Source organism: Falco naumanni, chromosome 12, assembly GCF_017639655.2.
Source record: "Falco naumanni isolate bFalNau1 chromosome 12, bFalNau1.pat, whole genome shotgun sequence".
In the NCBI taxonomy this organism is placed as follows: domain Eukaryota; kingdom Metazoa; phylum Chordata; class Aves; order Falconiformes; family Falconidae; genus Falco; species Falco naumanni.
The window spans coordinates 1,719,359-1,735,090 of NC_054065.1; the positions used below are offsets into that span (position 1 = coordinate 1,719,359).

Here is a 15,732-nt window from a genome sequence, read left to right on the forward strand (position 1 = left end):
CGGATGTTGATGGCGGCGGCGCGCCCCGCCGGAAGCAGACGTGGCGGCGGCGCTGGCTGCTGCTGCCCGGCGCTGCCCCACCGCCCTCCCGCCCCGGGCCGCCGGCCGGCATGAGGGGCTGCCGGCACCGGGCGCCCACCCCGCGGGCGCTGCTCTGTGCCTTCCTGGCGGCCGTGGCGGTGGCGGAGGGCGGCCGAGCGCTCCCTCAGCTCAGCGACGACATCCCCTTCAGGGTGAACTGGCCCGGCGCCGAGTTCAGCCTGGTGGGTACCGCGGGGGCGCGGGGCGTGGGGGAGCTCTGGGCTCGCTCCTCGGGCGTCTCCCGCCGTGAGGGGCCGCCCGGTCAGACCGGGCACCCGGGCGGTTGTTTCTGAAGCCCCCGCCGCCCCGCCAGAAAAACGGGTGTTGGGGTGTTCGTCACATCGCCCCGGGGCTGGGCCCGAGGGGGAGCGTCAGGCCCCGGCCCGGGGCTGGCAGCTAGGGGGATCCCAGGGAAATCCAGCCCGGAGGCCTGCGAGGGGCTGCGGCAGCAAAATGTGGTGGTTATGGGGGTGATTTTTTAATAAAAGTCTGTCATAAGAGCGGGGAGCGTGTGCGGGGGGAGCGCGGCGCGGGCGGGGGGCAGGGCACTGGGAGCAGGAGCGCGGGTGCTGTGGTACGGGATAACCCCACCGCTCCGCCGGTAACCCCACCGCTCCGCCGGTAACCCCACCGCTCCGCGGGTAACCCCACCGCTCCCGGATTTGGGAATGTCTGTGACACGTAGCGTTAAACCCCCACCTGACTCATGCCTAGGTTGCTTGCTTCCTTAGCCTACAACTGGTGTCCTGTACAAAGAGGATAACTACATTATAATGACCACTGTGGACAAAGAAAAATATAAATGTATACTTCCACTGATAGCAAGTGGCAATGAGGTGAGTTTGGTCAAGTCTTTTTTGTAATTATAAACCATAGACAAACCTTTACAGTGTCTTTTCACTTCTTTATTTATTTATTTTTCCTCTCCAAAGTAAAGAGAGGGGTTTTTTTTCCCCTAAAGAGAAAATGATCCACAGAATGCTTCATGAAGAGGGTTTTTTTCCCTTGTAAAAAGAAAATTACCTACAGACTGCTTCACAGTTTCACAGTTTATGGTACATGCCTTCACTTTGTATTGCGTACCAGCTCTGCACTAAGTGGGGCCAGTCTGAATGATCTTGTTTGGCAACAAGCAATTGCAATAATGTTCTGTTCGTTGCTAGGTCTATCGCTGAGTGCGAAATTCTTGTATTTTAAGTAACGTGGTCAGATTCTAGGCCGGTAAACAACTGTTAAGAGTTGTCAACACTGCTATTGTGATCACCGTATCTGAAAACGCTATCCCAATGGTGCTTCTACCACCAGTAATTTTTATTCTCCGTCTTTGCTTCCTCAGTTGCAAATCTGAATGCACAATTTGGGGCTTAAATAGTGATAAAAAACCCCTATATAAAGACAGCTGTTTGTACAAGGGAAGGTGGATTGAGGAGGCCTTTGGTGAGGTTTATCATTAATAGTTTGTTACTCCAATGGTTCATTTTTTTCGTACTGTGAAAGCTTGCACAGACAAGCTGTACTATTGTGGTAGGGGCCTCTGTTTTGACACAGCCCTCATCCTTTAACTGACCGACAGTATGGAGTGCTTCAGTCTAGGTGAGAAATCTTTAGTACTGAAGAACTTTGGAAATCTCTTCAATAGCATGCACAACTATAGAGCAAAAAAAAGACGCAGAAATAATCTTCCACAGTATTGCTTTATGCTTTTTTGATTAATTTTTTTTAAAGTTACATAAAAGCTGTGTGATGTTCCAAGTATACTGCATCAGTATGGCATCAGCATTGACTAACAAATTAAAAGATTGTTGATGCTGTGTTCTTCTTCACACCCCAAGCTGCCATTCTGGACATGAGCAAGTTGAGAGCTCCTACTCTTTTCCCACGTGTGTATTTTTTCAAACCACAAAACTTTTGTTTTGACTGCTTTATTTGTGACTTTTATTTGCCCCTTCTTACTAAATTATCTTTTTCTAATCACTACACAGCTCCTTCAGGGCACAAATTAATGAGGTTTTGTGATAAAATTTTTATTTTGTTTTTTACTATTGCAAATGGATATTATCTAAGCAAACTGCTGTTAATGTTAATGTAATGAACTATCCTTCTGTTCTAGGAAGAAGAAAAGGACTATAAAGGTCCTACTCCAGGAGAATTGCTGGAACCTCTATTTAAGCAAAGTAGCTGTTCGTATAGAGTATGTCACTTCTGTGTTGATAACTTAAATGCTAACCATAAGTTTACAGTGTAGTTCATTTTTAGGTTTAGTGTAGTAAACTGTTTGGATAAATGAGTCTCAGACTTTCAGGTACCAGTTCAATCCAGAGTAAGGTCTCTACAACTTTATGACTATATCCTTAGTATTGTCGATAAAATTCTGTGTAATTGAAGATACTGGGATTAAATAAACTGGGTTGCTGTAGTAGCAGTTTAAAAATGTGGATTTAAAATATTTACTTCAGGAGTCAAGCCATAATTTATGACAGTCTAATGAAGAGCATTTCTCAGAAAGTGTTAGAAGACCAAAGCAAATGTGTGTTTAGACAGTCTGAAAGTTTTGCAGTTTTTCATCAACTGTTGTCCTGGTTCAGACTCATCTCTTACGTTACAAGCTTAATACCAAACAAGCTGGTACTGAGAACCAGAGGCAGCGACAGTGGCCAGATATTATACCTATGCAACATCCCACACGAGTCCTTGAGGAAGGAAGAGTGGGTCAAGCACAACTGGTAAACGGCCCTTATCTTTGACAGTTGCCAAAACCAGTCTGTGCTGAGTCGCTGCCATTTAGCCCCAGTGGTTTGGGGGCAGATTTAGTCTTTTATGTTTTATTTAATTTTTTTCCTTTGTTTTATCTGTGTGAAAGTTAAGGTAACCTTGCCTGGTGTATTGATTTGGAATGTCATCAAAATGCTTAGGGAACACAGAGACCATGCACTATGCTATTGTTTTGTGCCCTAGTCCACCTGCGTGGGCTGCGTTTCATTGCTGCAAAAGCCAACATTTTGGGGGATTTCTGTTTTTTGGGAGGGGTGTATGGATGGGGAGTAATGTAGCTAAACAGATTTTTTTCTTAAAAAAAAATATTTTGGTTTGGTTTTTAAGATTGAATCTTACTGGACTTACGAGGTCTGCCATGGAAAACACATCCGTCAATATCACGAGGAGAAGGAAACGGGACAGGTAGGCTTCTTACAGTTTAGTAGTCTGAACCCCCTTTTCCACTGGCGTGTTCATGCTTAACTCCTCCAGAAGACGTGAATTCCTGTACACTTGAAAAACTATGGAAAATGGTAACTGAAATTTGTTTTAACTTCTTTTAATTGTAGAAAATAAACATCCAGGAATACTATCTGGGGAATATGATGATAAAGAACCCATTGTCAGAACCAGGTTTGTCTTAGATTATTTTATTGCTGATGCTAATTAATTGTTTGGTTTTCAGTTATTACTTTCTGAGAAATACACTGTAGAAAACTGATTCCCAGTGTAATAGAACAGAATTTACTCATTTTCTACAAAATATATCAGTTTTAATTAATTCCTTTTAGCACCTCGCATTTGCATCCATCCTGTCAGTTTTGCCATGCTGTCGAATTGATCAGATTCACTAATCTGCAATAATTAGTGTCAGGGAAATAAAATAATGTAATACAAGAAATGGAACCAATATATGACAGGCCATACTTTGATAATACAGCCTGTTGCCACTCTTTTTGGGTGAGGAGAAATGTCTTTCAACCTGTGAGCAGAGGGCAGAGTGCACAGGACATCTTGGGCTCTGCTCTTCTGAAATAAAACATAGTCTGCAAAGCCGAACACTTCCTTTTGCAGGTAGATGTGATCCCTGGAACTGTTTGAGAGTCTTTTTTTAGGGATCCTGGCGCAGATCTTGAGCAATACTGAAGTGCCTGAAGTGGGACTTTGGTGGAAATTAGGTAGCTGAGCCCCAAACTCAAACTGCAGTTTAGAATAACTAATTTTCTGAGCGCGTGCATTTTTTGCCTGTAAATTATAGTAGATGCTGGAAGTTCTGTGGTCGCACCTGCCAATATCTGCTTTCCTGGCTGAGCTCTTCAGTAGTATGTTAGTCCAAAGAACTCTTGAAAATCCACAGACTATAAGTGTTCATTCATCAGAGCTGATAGAAACAATATTAAGAACCCATCATCTAGGTTGGGGCGTTTTGTGTGTTTTTTAATTCTAGGGTAGTATGTAAAAGGTGGGCACCACTGTTTTTTCCCTTCCTAACAGCGATTAACTTGAACACCTCAGTCTTGGAGGGGATTTAGCGTTATTAATCCCATTCCTTTGAATTCCTGCCTGCAGCCTTCAGTTAGGTATCTTAGTCCTGAAAAGAAACACAGCTTCAGAAACTGCATTGTTTGGCATTTCTTTCTTAGTGAGTTACAGTGCTTGTTTGTGCTGTCATGAATTCTGTGCAGAAATGCCTTGTTCTCCCTAGATGCTGCTGGACAGAAAACAAAATGTTTAGTTTGAGTTAACCAATTCTTTTGTGGGGCTAGATGTGGAAGTTACATGTGATGATACTTCAAGTCGTCATATCCGAGTATTTTGGGATGTTGTCCCTCTGTCCTTTCTGCTTAGGTGGCAGACTGTATTCTGTCTGTGCTTCCTATACAGCAATTCACACTACTTCTCTTAAAAATTAACAGATGTTTTTCAAAGCACTGTGAGCTGAATCCACAAGCGTCATACAGTAAACTTGGAGCAGCTGAACGGGTGATGGCGAAGCCGAATGGCCTTTTGCTCACCTAATTCTGAAGGGAGTCCAGACTATCTCCTGAAGCAGTTCGGAAGGCCACGGATAGCTCTCACCTGTGACCGCTTGCCACCCTTGCCCTGTAACCATGTTTGCTCTCATGATCGTTAGTATGGCATGTGGTCTGGCCTCACCTCTTCCTATGAGTGTACCCTCTGAGGCTGGCTAGTGGGTGGGCTGCAGTACTTGCCTGTTTACTGTCCCAGCCTGTAATTCGCTCACTTTGAAAAGCGTAGTCGGCTACCCCTCAAAGAACAGGAGTGACATGTCCTGCTGCCCTGACCGGCCTTCCTGTGCTGCTGGGGCTGGATTTGGCCTGTCCTACAGACTCAAAATTGCTTTAAGGCTCTCATTTTGTTCTGTTTCCTCTGGACCCCAAATCACTGTTTATTACCTTTTTTTCCTCTTTTGCACCTGCAGGTTCATGAAATTGAAATGTGGTGTATACACAAGTACTAGCGAGTACACAAAACATACGAACTTTGCTGTATATAATTTCATTTTATTTCAAGTTCACAGACCTTATATGCTTACCTCATTCTTAATTATTCCCTAGATCAAGAAGAGAAGGAAAATCCTAAAGAGAGTGCAAAAGAGGCAAGTAAAAAACATCTATTTTGACTTTTGCCGTCAGTAGTGGAGGTAGTTTATGTATGATGAGATGAGGTAACTAGTTGCCTACCAAAATGAGTGTCAAAACCAGAAGCTCTGTTCCCGAGCTGCACTGTTTGCACTTTTGATGATCCATCCCAGCTCAGAAAGCTTATTTAGACTAGCTAGTTGAATGTCTTGCCCTTCTACTTATTTACATTAAAGTTACGCTAATCTTAAACTTAAATGAGGTGAATTACACACTCCTTTTCTATGAAGAGAATAAATATAACCACAAAGTCATATTATGGTCTGGCAACAGTTATTTTTCTAGCTACATTAGAAATCCCAATTCCCTTAATGACACTTCCGTGTGTTTTGGGTAGGGAGAAATGCTTAACAAAGTCCTACAGCACAAAATCCCTAAAAAATTTCTTAGCTGACTTGATGATCAATCCCATACAACTCTGTGCTTCCCTTTTCAATTAGAGAACTTTTCCATTTGTTTAGACCCCAGAACTCAATTCTTAGTTACTAACTTTATAGCAAAACAATGAAAGTACCTGAAGCATGCTGGAGTTGGAATTAGCAATTTTTCAGACCATGCAGTCTCTCTAAGCACACAGAATGAGTAGTTTGGTGCAACAGCTATCCTTAGAAATGTGACCTGTGGACAGGCATGCGCCTACCTTATTTCCAGTTATCCTTCATTTTAATTCTGAAGTTAATTTTTTTGTGTACATGTTCTTTGTAATGATGATTTAAATAGCACCGAGTGGTGGTTCTGCAGTGGATCTCAGAAGATACACATGTCTGATAAGCTTGTTGGAGGTAGATGGGGGAGCAGAGGGAAGTCATAAGTTGGCCTGTTCTAATGGCAGTGGCAGTTATAGCTCTTGGAAATTAAAGAAAACTAGGTGCTTTGTAGTGTAACTTTTCCTTTGTATTTTCAGAGAAGATTGAATCTTACAGATATTTTTTTTTTTTTGTCAGTATTTATGAGGTACATACACTGTCTTGGTTTCAGTCCCTAAAGAATTTAGACTTGCAATTTGTGTGGAATCTCCAGTCAGGAAAGGGAAAGAATACATAACACAGCTGGGTGGTGCCTAAAGTAACCAAAACCTGCTGTGACTAGAGATTTATCTTCAGTCCTACTGGGGTGCCTTTCTGTTGTGTGCAAACAGGTGTCTCCATTTAGATTTCTTGAACAGTGAAATGCATAGGTATATTTTTTCAGTTTTTAAGGAAAAATCAGTAGTTTAATTCAGAAAGATAGAAAGAGAAGATGCTGCAACCCTTTTGGTCAGCTCTTCTGTACGCAGCCGGAATATATCTGAATTTCCCACCTTTTAATATTGAAGTATAGAGTGGATAAGTGACTGGAAGCCAAGCAGCACCTGAGCAATTAAGCTGTGGCATGTTAATTGTTTAAACTCATGAATGTCTCATTGCCTCATTCATGATAGAAGTTTTTAGGGAGGAGAGAGTCAGTGGCCTGTGACAGGGTAACATAGTTTGAAAACCAAAGCAGGTGAGAGATAGGAGGGTCTCATGTCCCCAGGTTAGCATCCCAACCACAGAAGGCACCGCCGCCTTTTGGTGCAGGGCCTGATCTGTTGTACGCTGAAAACGTTTGCTAGCTCAAGCAATATGGGTAAAAGAAGGTCTAGTTTGTGGGTTCAGTGTGGCTTTTGCACAAACAGAACTTCTGGTATCCAGGAACTTTAGCAGCCTCCAAGATAGGAGCCAGGCGAGGGACTTCGGCCGGTTTGGGGAATCGGTTTCTTAAGTGGAAGCTGGGTGAAGGACAAAGGAAGTACGAAGGAACAAGTCTGAAGTAAGCTTACTTAAAGTGTGTACAAAAGTGGGATTTACTTCCTATATATCATTAACTTTGTTAGCCACAACAACAGGTGGTGTGGGATGCTCTGGGTAAGGAACAACCCCAGCTGGGTGTGCTGAGAGGTGTAATGCAGGTATTGGGATGACTTTGTAGGGGCATTTTTAGATTCTCCAAGAAGTGAAAGCACCATGCCTGGCCAGAGCTGAGCTGAGCCTGGTGGAGCTACTCACATCTCCCCATTTCCTAGACTGCAGGGTGAACGCAGCTGGCTTGGTGCTCTTCCAAAACATTGCACTCAGCTGGCAAGCCTTCTTAGAACCAAAACATCAGGCAGCCTGTGCAGAGGAACCAGCTGCTTTTGCAGTTGGAGCTCGCATGGCTTGGTGCGTTTTTGCGGGGCTGTGCTGGAGGTAATAAACCAGTCACGTTCAGATATTGCAGAGACACCAAGTAGCTACACAGGGGCTGGTTTCAATCCAGTAACGCTGACTGCACAGTGTAATAATATTTTTTGTTTCAGAAGAGTCAAAGGAGCTTTGCTGTGATTCTTAACTTCTACTTTCTTTCACCTAGATACCTACAAAAAATATAGAAGGGCAGATGACCCCATACTATCCTGTAGAAATGGGAAATGGCACACCTTGTAGCTTGAGACAAAACCTACCCAGATCGAGTACAGTGATGTACATCTGTCATCCAGAAGCTAAGCATGAGATTCTTTCAGTAGCAGAAGTTACAACCTGTGAATACGAAGTGGTTATACTGACACCTCTGTTATGCAACCATCCTAAATATAGGTACGGCACTCCAATTTTGGCTAACATCACTTCAAATTTTCATCAATTTCCATGCATGCGTGTGTTTCCTTAAGTCATATATCCAGCTGTGGTTTCTGGTACAGAGCTGTGATGCTTGTACGTACTTTGGCAAGTGCAGTTTTGCCAGGTCTTAAGTTTTGCTGTCAAGTTGCATAGTGTTTGCGTTTTGTAAGTCTCTGGTGATTGCTCCCAGATGAGAAGCAGATGGGAAGTATAACTTTATTTTTGACAGGTAAGTTTCTAGGCCTGTCCTTCTGCAGAAACACAAACTAGGGCAGTAAGGCTGCAGGCAGATTAAGAACACCCTGTCTCCTTTTAGTTTATGATTTGAGTGTCTTGGGGGAATCATCTTCATGGTATTCACAGACTGTGGATTGTGTGTATGTGTGTTACATGTGTGCATGGACTTCAACTTCCCTCATTTCAGACAACAGAAGTATGGTCTTCAGCCGTAACCATAATGTTTTAGTGGTACTCCCAACTTAAGGAGCTCCTGTCTGTCCTGCCTCATTGCCTTAACCTTCAGCTCTATAAGTCATTTTCATACGAAGAATTCATAATTGCAGCATTATTTTCCAAAAATCAAGTTTAGGGTTCTTCCCAGCGCCCCCCTTCCCTGAATTGTACCGTGCATCGAAGGAATACCCTTAGTCTCAACAGTATAGATTTCTGACCTTTCAAGGGGCGTAAACAGAATTGCAAAGGGAATATGATATGCAAATGAAGGGGGAAATAACGGACAGGAGTTCTGAATTTCCCATGTACGCAGATGTCGGAACAAGCGAATGTTTAATCAGTGTTCTGAAACAGGCAACAAAGTCTAAAGGACAAAATCCTCAGTCGTGCATTTTAGAAACGCTTGCCAGTTAGAGTAAATAATTTAGACTATCATTAAATATTTATTATCAATTATAAATTTTCTCATGTAGATGGGTTTGGTAATACTGTGTTGTCTGTTGCACTTAACCTGTTGCACTATTATCTGTTTACTGGATGAGTAGAAAAATAGAAAGTGCACAGGCAAATTGTCCTGTCGTTGATAACAATAAAATCTTGAGCTGCTACTTCCTTCCAAATGGAAGGAATGGAAGGCTTCCTGGCCAGGAAATACTTAAAATAAACACACAAGATCTTTATTCTTCCACTTACGTCATCTTATAAATATATAAATATAAATAAAGATGGGTGGAGATAGCAGGCTGGAAATGCTGCTTTCTGTCAGTGGAGGTAACAACAAACAAACCTCATGTTAAGTGCATTTTCCTGCCACGTGTTCCTGAGACAGCACTGGGCAGTACTGCCACCACCGTGCTTTTCCTCTACACCCATTTTCTTACCCAATAATGCACTTGCATTAAGTTACCAAAAGTATATCCAGTAGTTCTAGTTGTCATTTTTACTTGGGTACAATTTGACTTTTTTGAAATTGGTGGGAACTGGGGATGGGGAGGAAGGCAGTACAAAGCAATATAAGTGTACTGTAACTATTAGTCCTCATGTTCAAATAAAATTCAGATAAAACTAGGCTTCTTTGGTACCGGGCTTATTTAATCTAGAGTGTGGTTACTATTTAGGAAACATATTCAGACTGTTTTAACTACAGCGGTGATTATTACACAACTACTGCTGTACTACAGAGTTCCTAGGAGGACGTTGCAAAAAGCCACTTGGCCTCTGAAGCGGTATCTGCACATTTATTTTGTAAATAAGCTTTGTCTAAAGAGGGCCTCTTCAATGAGACGAGCAGTGAAGGCTGAACAAACATGTCATTTATCAGTATGATTTTCATTTTGATGTTACTTTACTATTTCTGTTAAGGGATATTTGGTGTTTTAGTGAGGCCTTGATCTGTGTAGACTAAGGGGAAAGCTGTGTTAGCTCCGCTTCATCTTTTCGCTTTGCCTTTCCTGTAATAAGCTGCTTTTTGCAGACGTAGCTCATGAAGAGAGAGGTAAAGGAATAATGGGTATATATGCAGTATGAAAAGCCATACATGTCAGGTAATATAAGAAAGAACATGCTATTTTAATTATATAGGAACTACATCTATCAGAAGTAAACGATTCTGTGATTCTATCAAGTTTCACCTTTGTCGTTTCCTAGCTTCTGAGAGCTCTGTGGAGCCATGACACTGCGCTCATGGTACACGTACAATGCAGTTTGCCTGTTAATACGCAACTTTGACAAAGAGGGGTTAGACTGTTGCCAGTTGCCTGGCAGCATTAGGAGCGAGACTATGCTGGGCAAAAAGCGTATTTACATCAGTTGTAAGAAAGTGTAGCTATGGCTGAGATGGTGCGAGCAAAAGAGAAGAAGAATATGTACCTCAGCACGGCTCAGTCGGAAATTTACAGTGATGGGGAAAAAAAAAAAGTATGTCTTTACTTACAAAGCACAGTAAGTGATGTGTTGCTGACTTGTTTGGCCAGGTTCAGGGCTTCCCCAGTGAATGACATCTTTTGCCAGTCTCTGCCAGGATCGCCACTTAAACCCCATAATCTGGAGCAGCTGGAGAAACAGCAAGAAATGATGAAGATGCCTTTTAGAAGGGTTAAGGAGGTAGGATTTGTTTAACTTCAAATAGAAAAATACTTATTTTCAGTGTTGGAACATGTGCAACTTTCAGTTCCATGGAGTAAGTTCTTTCACCCAACTTTATAAGACTGTGTCAGTCTTTCAAATGAGCTTTAAGCTTGTTGAAATCATCTATAACTTGCCTTGTTTGGAAAGAAAACAAAGCAAATATGTCTGGGCTGCTAATTTAAAATTTTTGTTGCCTTTGTAGCCTACAGTTTACAAACATGTTAAGATTTTTACTTCTGCTCTTTTTTTCAGTTGTGCTGAAGGCAGTGAAAGCAATGACTATGCTTTCATACTGCAGCCTACTTCTCCTAATACTAAGTAACTTCATGTACTTTTGTAAGACTTTGCAAGGGGCTTATAAAATATAAGCGGGTGTATTTGTGTATACTTTAATTTCAGGAAGAAATGCATTCAACAAAAGAAGAGAAATTTTCTTCCATTCATAAGCCTGTTGCTGTTGGAAGCCATCAACTATTAACTGTGGGAACAACCCATATCTCCAAACTGACCGATGACCAACTTATAAAGGAATTTCTTAGTGGTTCCTACTGCTTCCATGGGGTGAGAAATAAAGTGATGTATAATAAAATAGCTACTCATTAATCGCACAGACTGGCTTATGTATTTGTTTAGTTTCTCCATGAATCTTGACAGTTGCATTCTTATACCCCTAATAATTGCCTTTCCCTGCATTGATACAGGGAGGGCTTATATACCAGGGTCTGTGCCAGAAAGATATCATCAGCCTTTCTTTGAAATTCGATTTAGAGCAGTGAAATGAAGTAGATGGTGAGAATCATTCAGTGCCAATTTTGTTAATGAAAAGGAAAAAAAAAAGTCTGATAAAACTTATCAAGAGGACAGCCAGCAGAGGAAAAGGCATCTGAAATTTTCCCTGTCCTTGAAAGGGAAAAGTATTTCTTTAAAAGACAAATAAGGGGGCCTACAAGTAGTTTAAGAAATTTAGTCCTACATGTCTTTTCCAAGAGTCCCTGCTTAAACTTATTTATTCGATCCCTTGCTTATGTCAGTCTAGTAAGACGTTTTCTCTCAGTGCAAACCTTGAATTAACATACCTAATTAATACCCATGGGGCTTTACAGCTAAACTAGCTAGTGGTTTAGGGTCTGGAGGGAAATGGATGTTGTGGTTTGGGGGGGCTGGTTTTGTTTTAATGCTGAGATTATAACTCTCCCTAGGGTGTTGGTTGGTGGAAGTACGAATTCTGCTATGGCAAATATGTTCATCAGTATCATGAGGTATGTTTAAATAGTTTTATATTCTGCCACTAGATGGCTGTGGGGGGGAAGAGTTACGGAATCTGTCTACAGTTTGAAAAAAGAAGCATCCTTTCCTTGGCTGATAACATCTTGGGTTTAAGAAGTGGGATTTCAGAAAAGAAGTCCTCTGTGTGCTGCCTCAGCTTATGCAGGGGGAGGTAGGTGCCAGGTCAGGTAGAGCAGAGTGATAATCAAAGCTAAAAAACGTGGATGCTTTTGTGGGAAGGCTCGTCTGGTCGTTGAAACACTCTTACCAGCTCACGCAGCCTGGGTGGCTGGTTGTAAAGACCATCAACTTTGACCCTTGACCCTAATGCAAGATTAGTCCTAGTTTGTCCCAAATGCAAGAACATGTTATGTTGACAGCAGCAGACTTGCTCTAGAAATGACATTCTATATGTCATTAACATATCCTTACTACTAATCATATAATACAAGGTGTAATTATATGTCATTAACATATCCTTACTACTAATCATGTAATACAAGGTGTAATTACCAGCTTTTTTTTTTTTTTTAGGATAAGGAAAGTGGCAAGACTTCTGTGGTGGTGGGTACGTGGAACAAGGAGGAACACATTGAGTGGTCCAGGAAGAATGCTGCTAGAACCTACTATCTCCGAGAAGATGGCACGCAGACAGTTAGGTACGGTTGGTGCCACCATGATCGCGGCTCTGGCTGGCTCTTCCTGAACTGGTCTCATACCTGTGATAGAGAAGAATAAATGCCAGGGCCCACTTGCGCAGTGCAGGAATGTGCAGTTTATGAATAGATCCACAAGGGCAGTGTGTACAGATATTTTTATATTCTCCCTAATCAACACACAACATCAGAAAAGGTAATTCAGCACTTTGGATATGATACAAAGAAAAATCTTCCGATAGTGAACAACTGTTTACTTCTGCAATAACTGAAAATACAGCATGTGTTTGTATATTGGAGTTAAATATGTGAAGAATGATGAGATACAGTATCATAGGGGGTAGCTGCATGCTTCAGAATTGTGTTTAGTATTTCCAAACTTTTCCATTCCAATCTTTTGTGGCAGGATGGTGTCTCATTTCTATGGAAACGGAGATGTTTGTGACTTAACAGACAAGCCAAGGCAGGTGACTGTGAAATTGAAGTAAGTTAACTTTTTTAGTAAACTGATGTTTTGCGTCTCCGCTTCCTGTGTCAGAGGGAAAAACTCTGTTGTCTTCATAAAGCTCAGGAAGCAATGGCTGTTAGCTAAGTAAAACCACTATAGATACTAGGGAAATACGTTTTAGTTTTGTACTTAATACATGCTGAATGCTACAGAATTTCTCTTCTGTTTTCAGATGTAAAGAATCTGATTCCCCTCATGCTGTGACCATATACATGTTAGAGCCTCATTCTTGCCAGTACATCCTCGGGGTATGTAGACATGCTTGAACTCCCGCAGCTCAGGTAGATGTCTCCAGGCGCACGTTTAAAATAGCCCCTTCCTTCAGCGCCTCTTCACAAACAGTCCTGTGGTGCGCTGCAGCACATAGATGTAGCTGCTGAACACACACTGCTTTGTGTTCTGTTGCTTTTGCTTGGAGAAAGTTACGCTCGTTACACTGTAAATATGCTACAGAGGTCACACCCAAAAGTAAAAAGCCCTTACTAAACTGTACAAAGCATGGCTGGAGTACTGTGCCTCTTGCAACCCCCGTCCTTCATCTCACCATCTCTGTTGCAATCTCTTGTAAAAGTGTATTGATGACTGGACAGACATTAACGTTTTGATCTCTTACATTCAAGGTGGAGTCTCCAGTCATCTGTAAAATTTTGGATACAGCAGACGAGTACGGGCTCCTCTCAGTGCCCAGCTAAAGACCAGGAAGCCCACGAAGCAAGCCATACCTGTCAGCTACCCCGCCGGCATTTTCCACATTAACAGCCGTCTGTGAGATGACAGAAAGCAGCTCTCAGCCAACCAACCTCACCAGCAGAATTCTGTAAGACGAGGGACTCGTGAACCACTTTGTGTATAACTATGTGTATATAAGAGGTTATTGATAAACTTTTAATGATTAAAATCTTGTCTTGCACTTCCTGTTCGACTTGTGTATGACACATTCTACAGTCATCGTCATCATTATTAAGACAGAAATTATCAACTTCAAAAAGGCAAAATAAACGAGGTCCAACTTTGAGTGAGGAGCTCACCTGCCAACTGAAGAAGTGAAACCAACACTTTGAGCTCAGGAGCCTTCAGCAGCCGCCACACTGCTAATGATTGTCCTGCTGCCATTCCTCGCTTTGTCCTGGCACAAATGGTACCTCAGTTTGGTTGCTTGGAACTGTTCTCTCCTGGTACCTTACCTTACCCTTACCCCTTCAACTGTTATTTCTTCTCCCAGCCTGGGCTGCTTCCCAGGACTTTTTTTTTTTTTTTTCTATTAATGCTGTAGGGTTTATCTTAATATATTTATTTTGCTAAACATTGACGTCAGTCAGACTTGCTGTTTTGCTTCTAAGGATGCTAAGGTATGATACTAGTGATAAACAGCCAGCATTTTTGGTGGCAGAGTTGTCAATATGAGTTAGACCTCTAAGCTCCCACTTGGCTGGATTCAGGCACGTGCACCTGAGTGGTTCCCTTGTTGGTGACAAGGACTGGGTAATCCCAGAGGCCTCTTAACAGCCAGGATCTAGCTGGAGGTCCATTTTCCGGTAGCTCACCCACCTCCCAACTAGTTAAGATTTTTGGTGCAGGCATGTAAAGTTTTAGTCTGCTGGCAACGTACATTTGTCACGTTAAGAAGGGGGGTTATTCGAACCCTTTATATTTGATCAGCCTTGTCACAGTTTCCCAAGGAAGATGAGACCCTTGTAGATCTCCATTGTATTTCTAAAATGGTAGTTTCTAAATAGCTAAGAAGAAAAGTTTGCAAACCAGTGGTTTGTAGCCAGCACACCCTCGACTATTTTCTTCCCTGGGAATACCGTGGGGCTGGCAGCAAGCCATTTCGGCGCCGTTACCAGGTGCGACACCGCTCGCTTGTTTTCTGGCTGCGTTGCTCCAAAGGACACACGCTCAGCGTGACGGCCGCTTGTGCAAGCCCACTATGGTTCCTCTTCGCTAAAGCTATTGTGCAAATAGAAAATTTCTTAACTGCTGTCAGACGGAAATCCGCCAACCATTTGGCATATGACTAGTTGAATGTTACCCAAAATAACCAAGTTAGGCTGCTAGACTGTCGCAATAGAACCCATTTTACTGTCTCCTATGGCAGAAAACCAGAACAGCAGCAGCAGGATGATACAGCATTTAAATTTAAAGTCATTGTTCCTGATCATGTTCTTACCTCTGATACAGCTTTGTGATGTGGCGGAGGAAGCAAAAAGGGGGAAGAGGCTTCTATCCAGGTTTTCCCCCCCCCAGTCTCCCTGTTGAAGCATGAGATAAATGAGCAAAAAAGTTGCTTAAGGTTTGATCCTGTATTTAGCCAGTAGCTTTTAGAAAAGAGAAGACATTAGGAGCATTGTTCTCTGGAGTTTGGATCTTTAACTTCGGTTTCCCTGAAAGTTCTTGTGCTTGCCAGAACAGTTAGCTGGAACAATCTCCTCACTAAGCATCTAGGTGGTATGAAGCTGGACCCCACACTGCCCAAAATTTGAGCAACTTGTTGCATAAGCTGCAAAGCTTTGGGAAGGGCTCCGCACCTCGCTACCTGCCCTGCTGCCAAAGAGCGCTTCAGCGGCAGCTCCTGCAGCGGCACTGGCAGCCCTTCGCTGCCTTAA

At 42.5% G+C, this 15,732-nt stretch overlaps 1 protein-coding gene across 1 annotated transcript; it reads left to right on the forward strand.

Moving 5' to 3' along the window:
- Positions 1 to 38: 38 nt before the first annotated feature.
- ERLEC1 (endoplasmic reticulum lectin 1) lies at positions 39 to 14,036 on the forward strand. The gene is made up of 14 exons (XM_040611776.1): positions 39 to 263; positions 813 to 917; positions 2,192 to 2,272; positions 3,181 to 3,258; positions 3,405 to 3,468; positions 5,415 to 5,455; positions 7,869 to 8,092; positions 10,543 to 10,672; positions 11,096 to 11,257; positions 11,896 to 11,955; positions 12,497 to 12,621; positions 13,025 to 13,102; positions 13,299 to 13,374; positions 13,747 to 14,036. Exons 1-14 carry the CDS (start codon positions 111 to 113, stop codon positions 13,816 to 13,818), a joined length of 1,449 nt encoding a protein of 482 aa, XP_040467710.1. The 5' UTR covers positions 39 to 110; the 3' UTR covers positions 13,819 to 14,036.
- Positions 14,037 to 15,732: the final 1,696 nt, after the last annotated feature.

What these genes read in the sequence shown, in the direction of transcription:
- ERLEC1 (XM_040611776.1), top strand. Translation starts at nt 111, where the DNA reads ATGAGGGGCTGCCGGCACCGGGCGCCCACCCCGCGGGCGCTGCTCTGT. An exon ending in TGATAGCAAGTGGCAATGAG is followed by an intron (nt 918 to 2,191) that starts GTGAGTTTGGTC and finishes CTTCTGTTCTAG; the next exon opens with GAAGAAGAAAAGGACTATAA. An exon ending in ATGTTCATCAGTATCATGAG is followed by an intron (nt 11,956 to 12,496) that starts GTATGTTTAAAT and finishes TTTTTTTTTTAG; the next exon opens with GATAAGGAAAGTGGCAAGAC.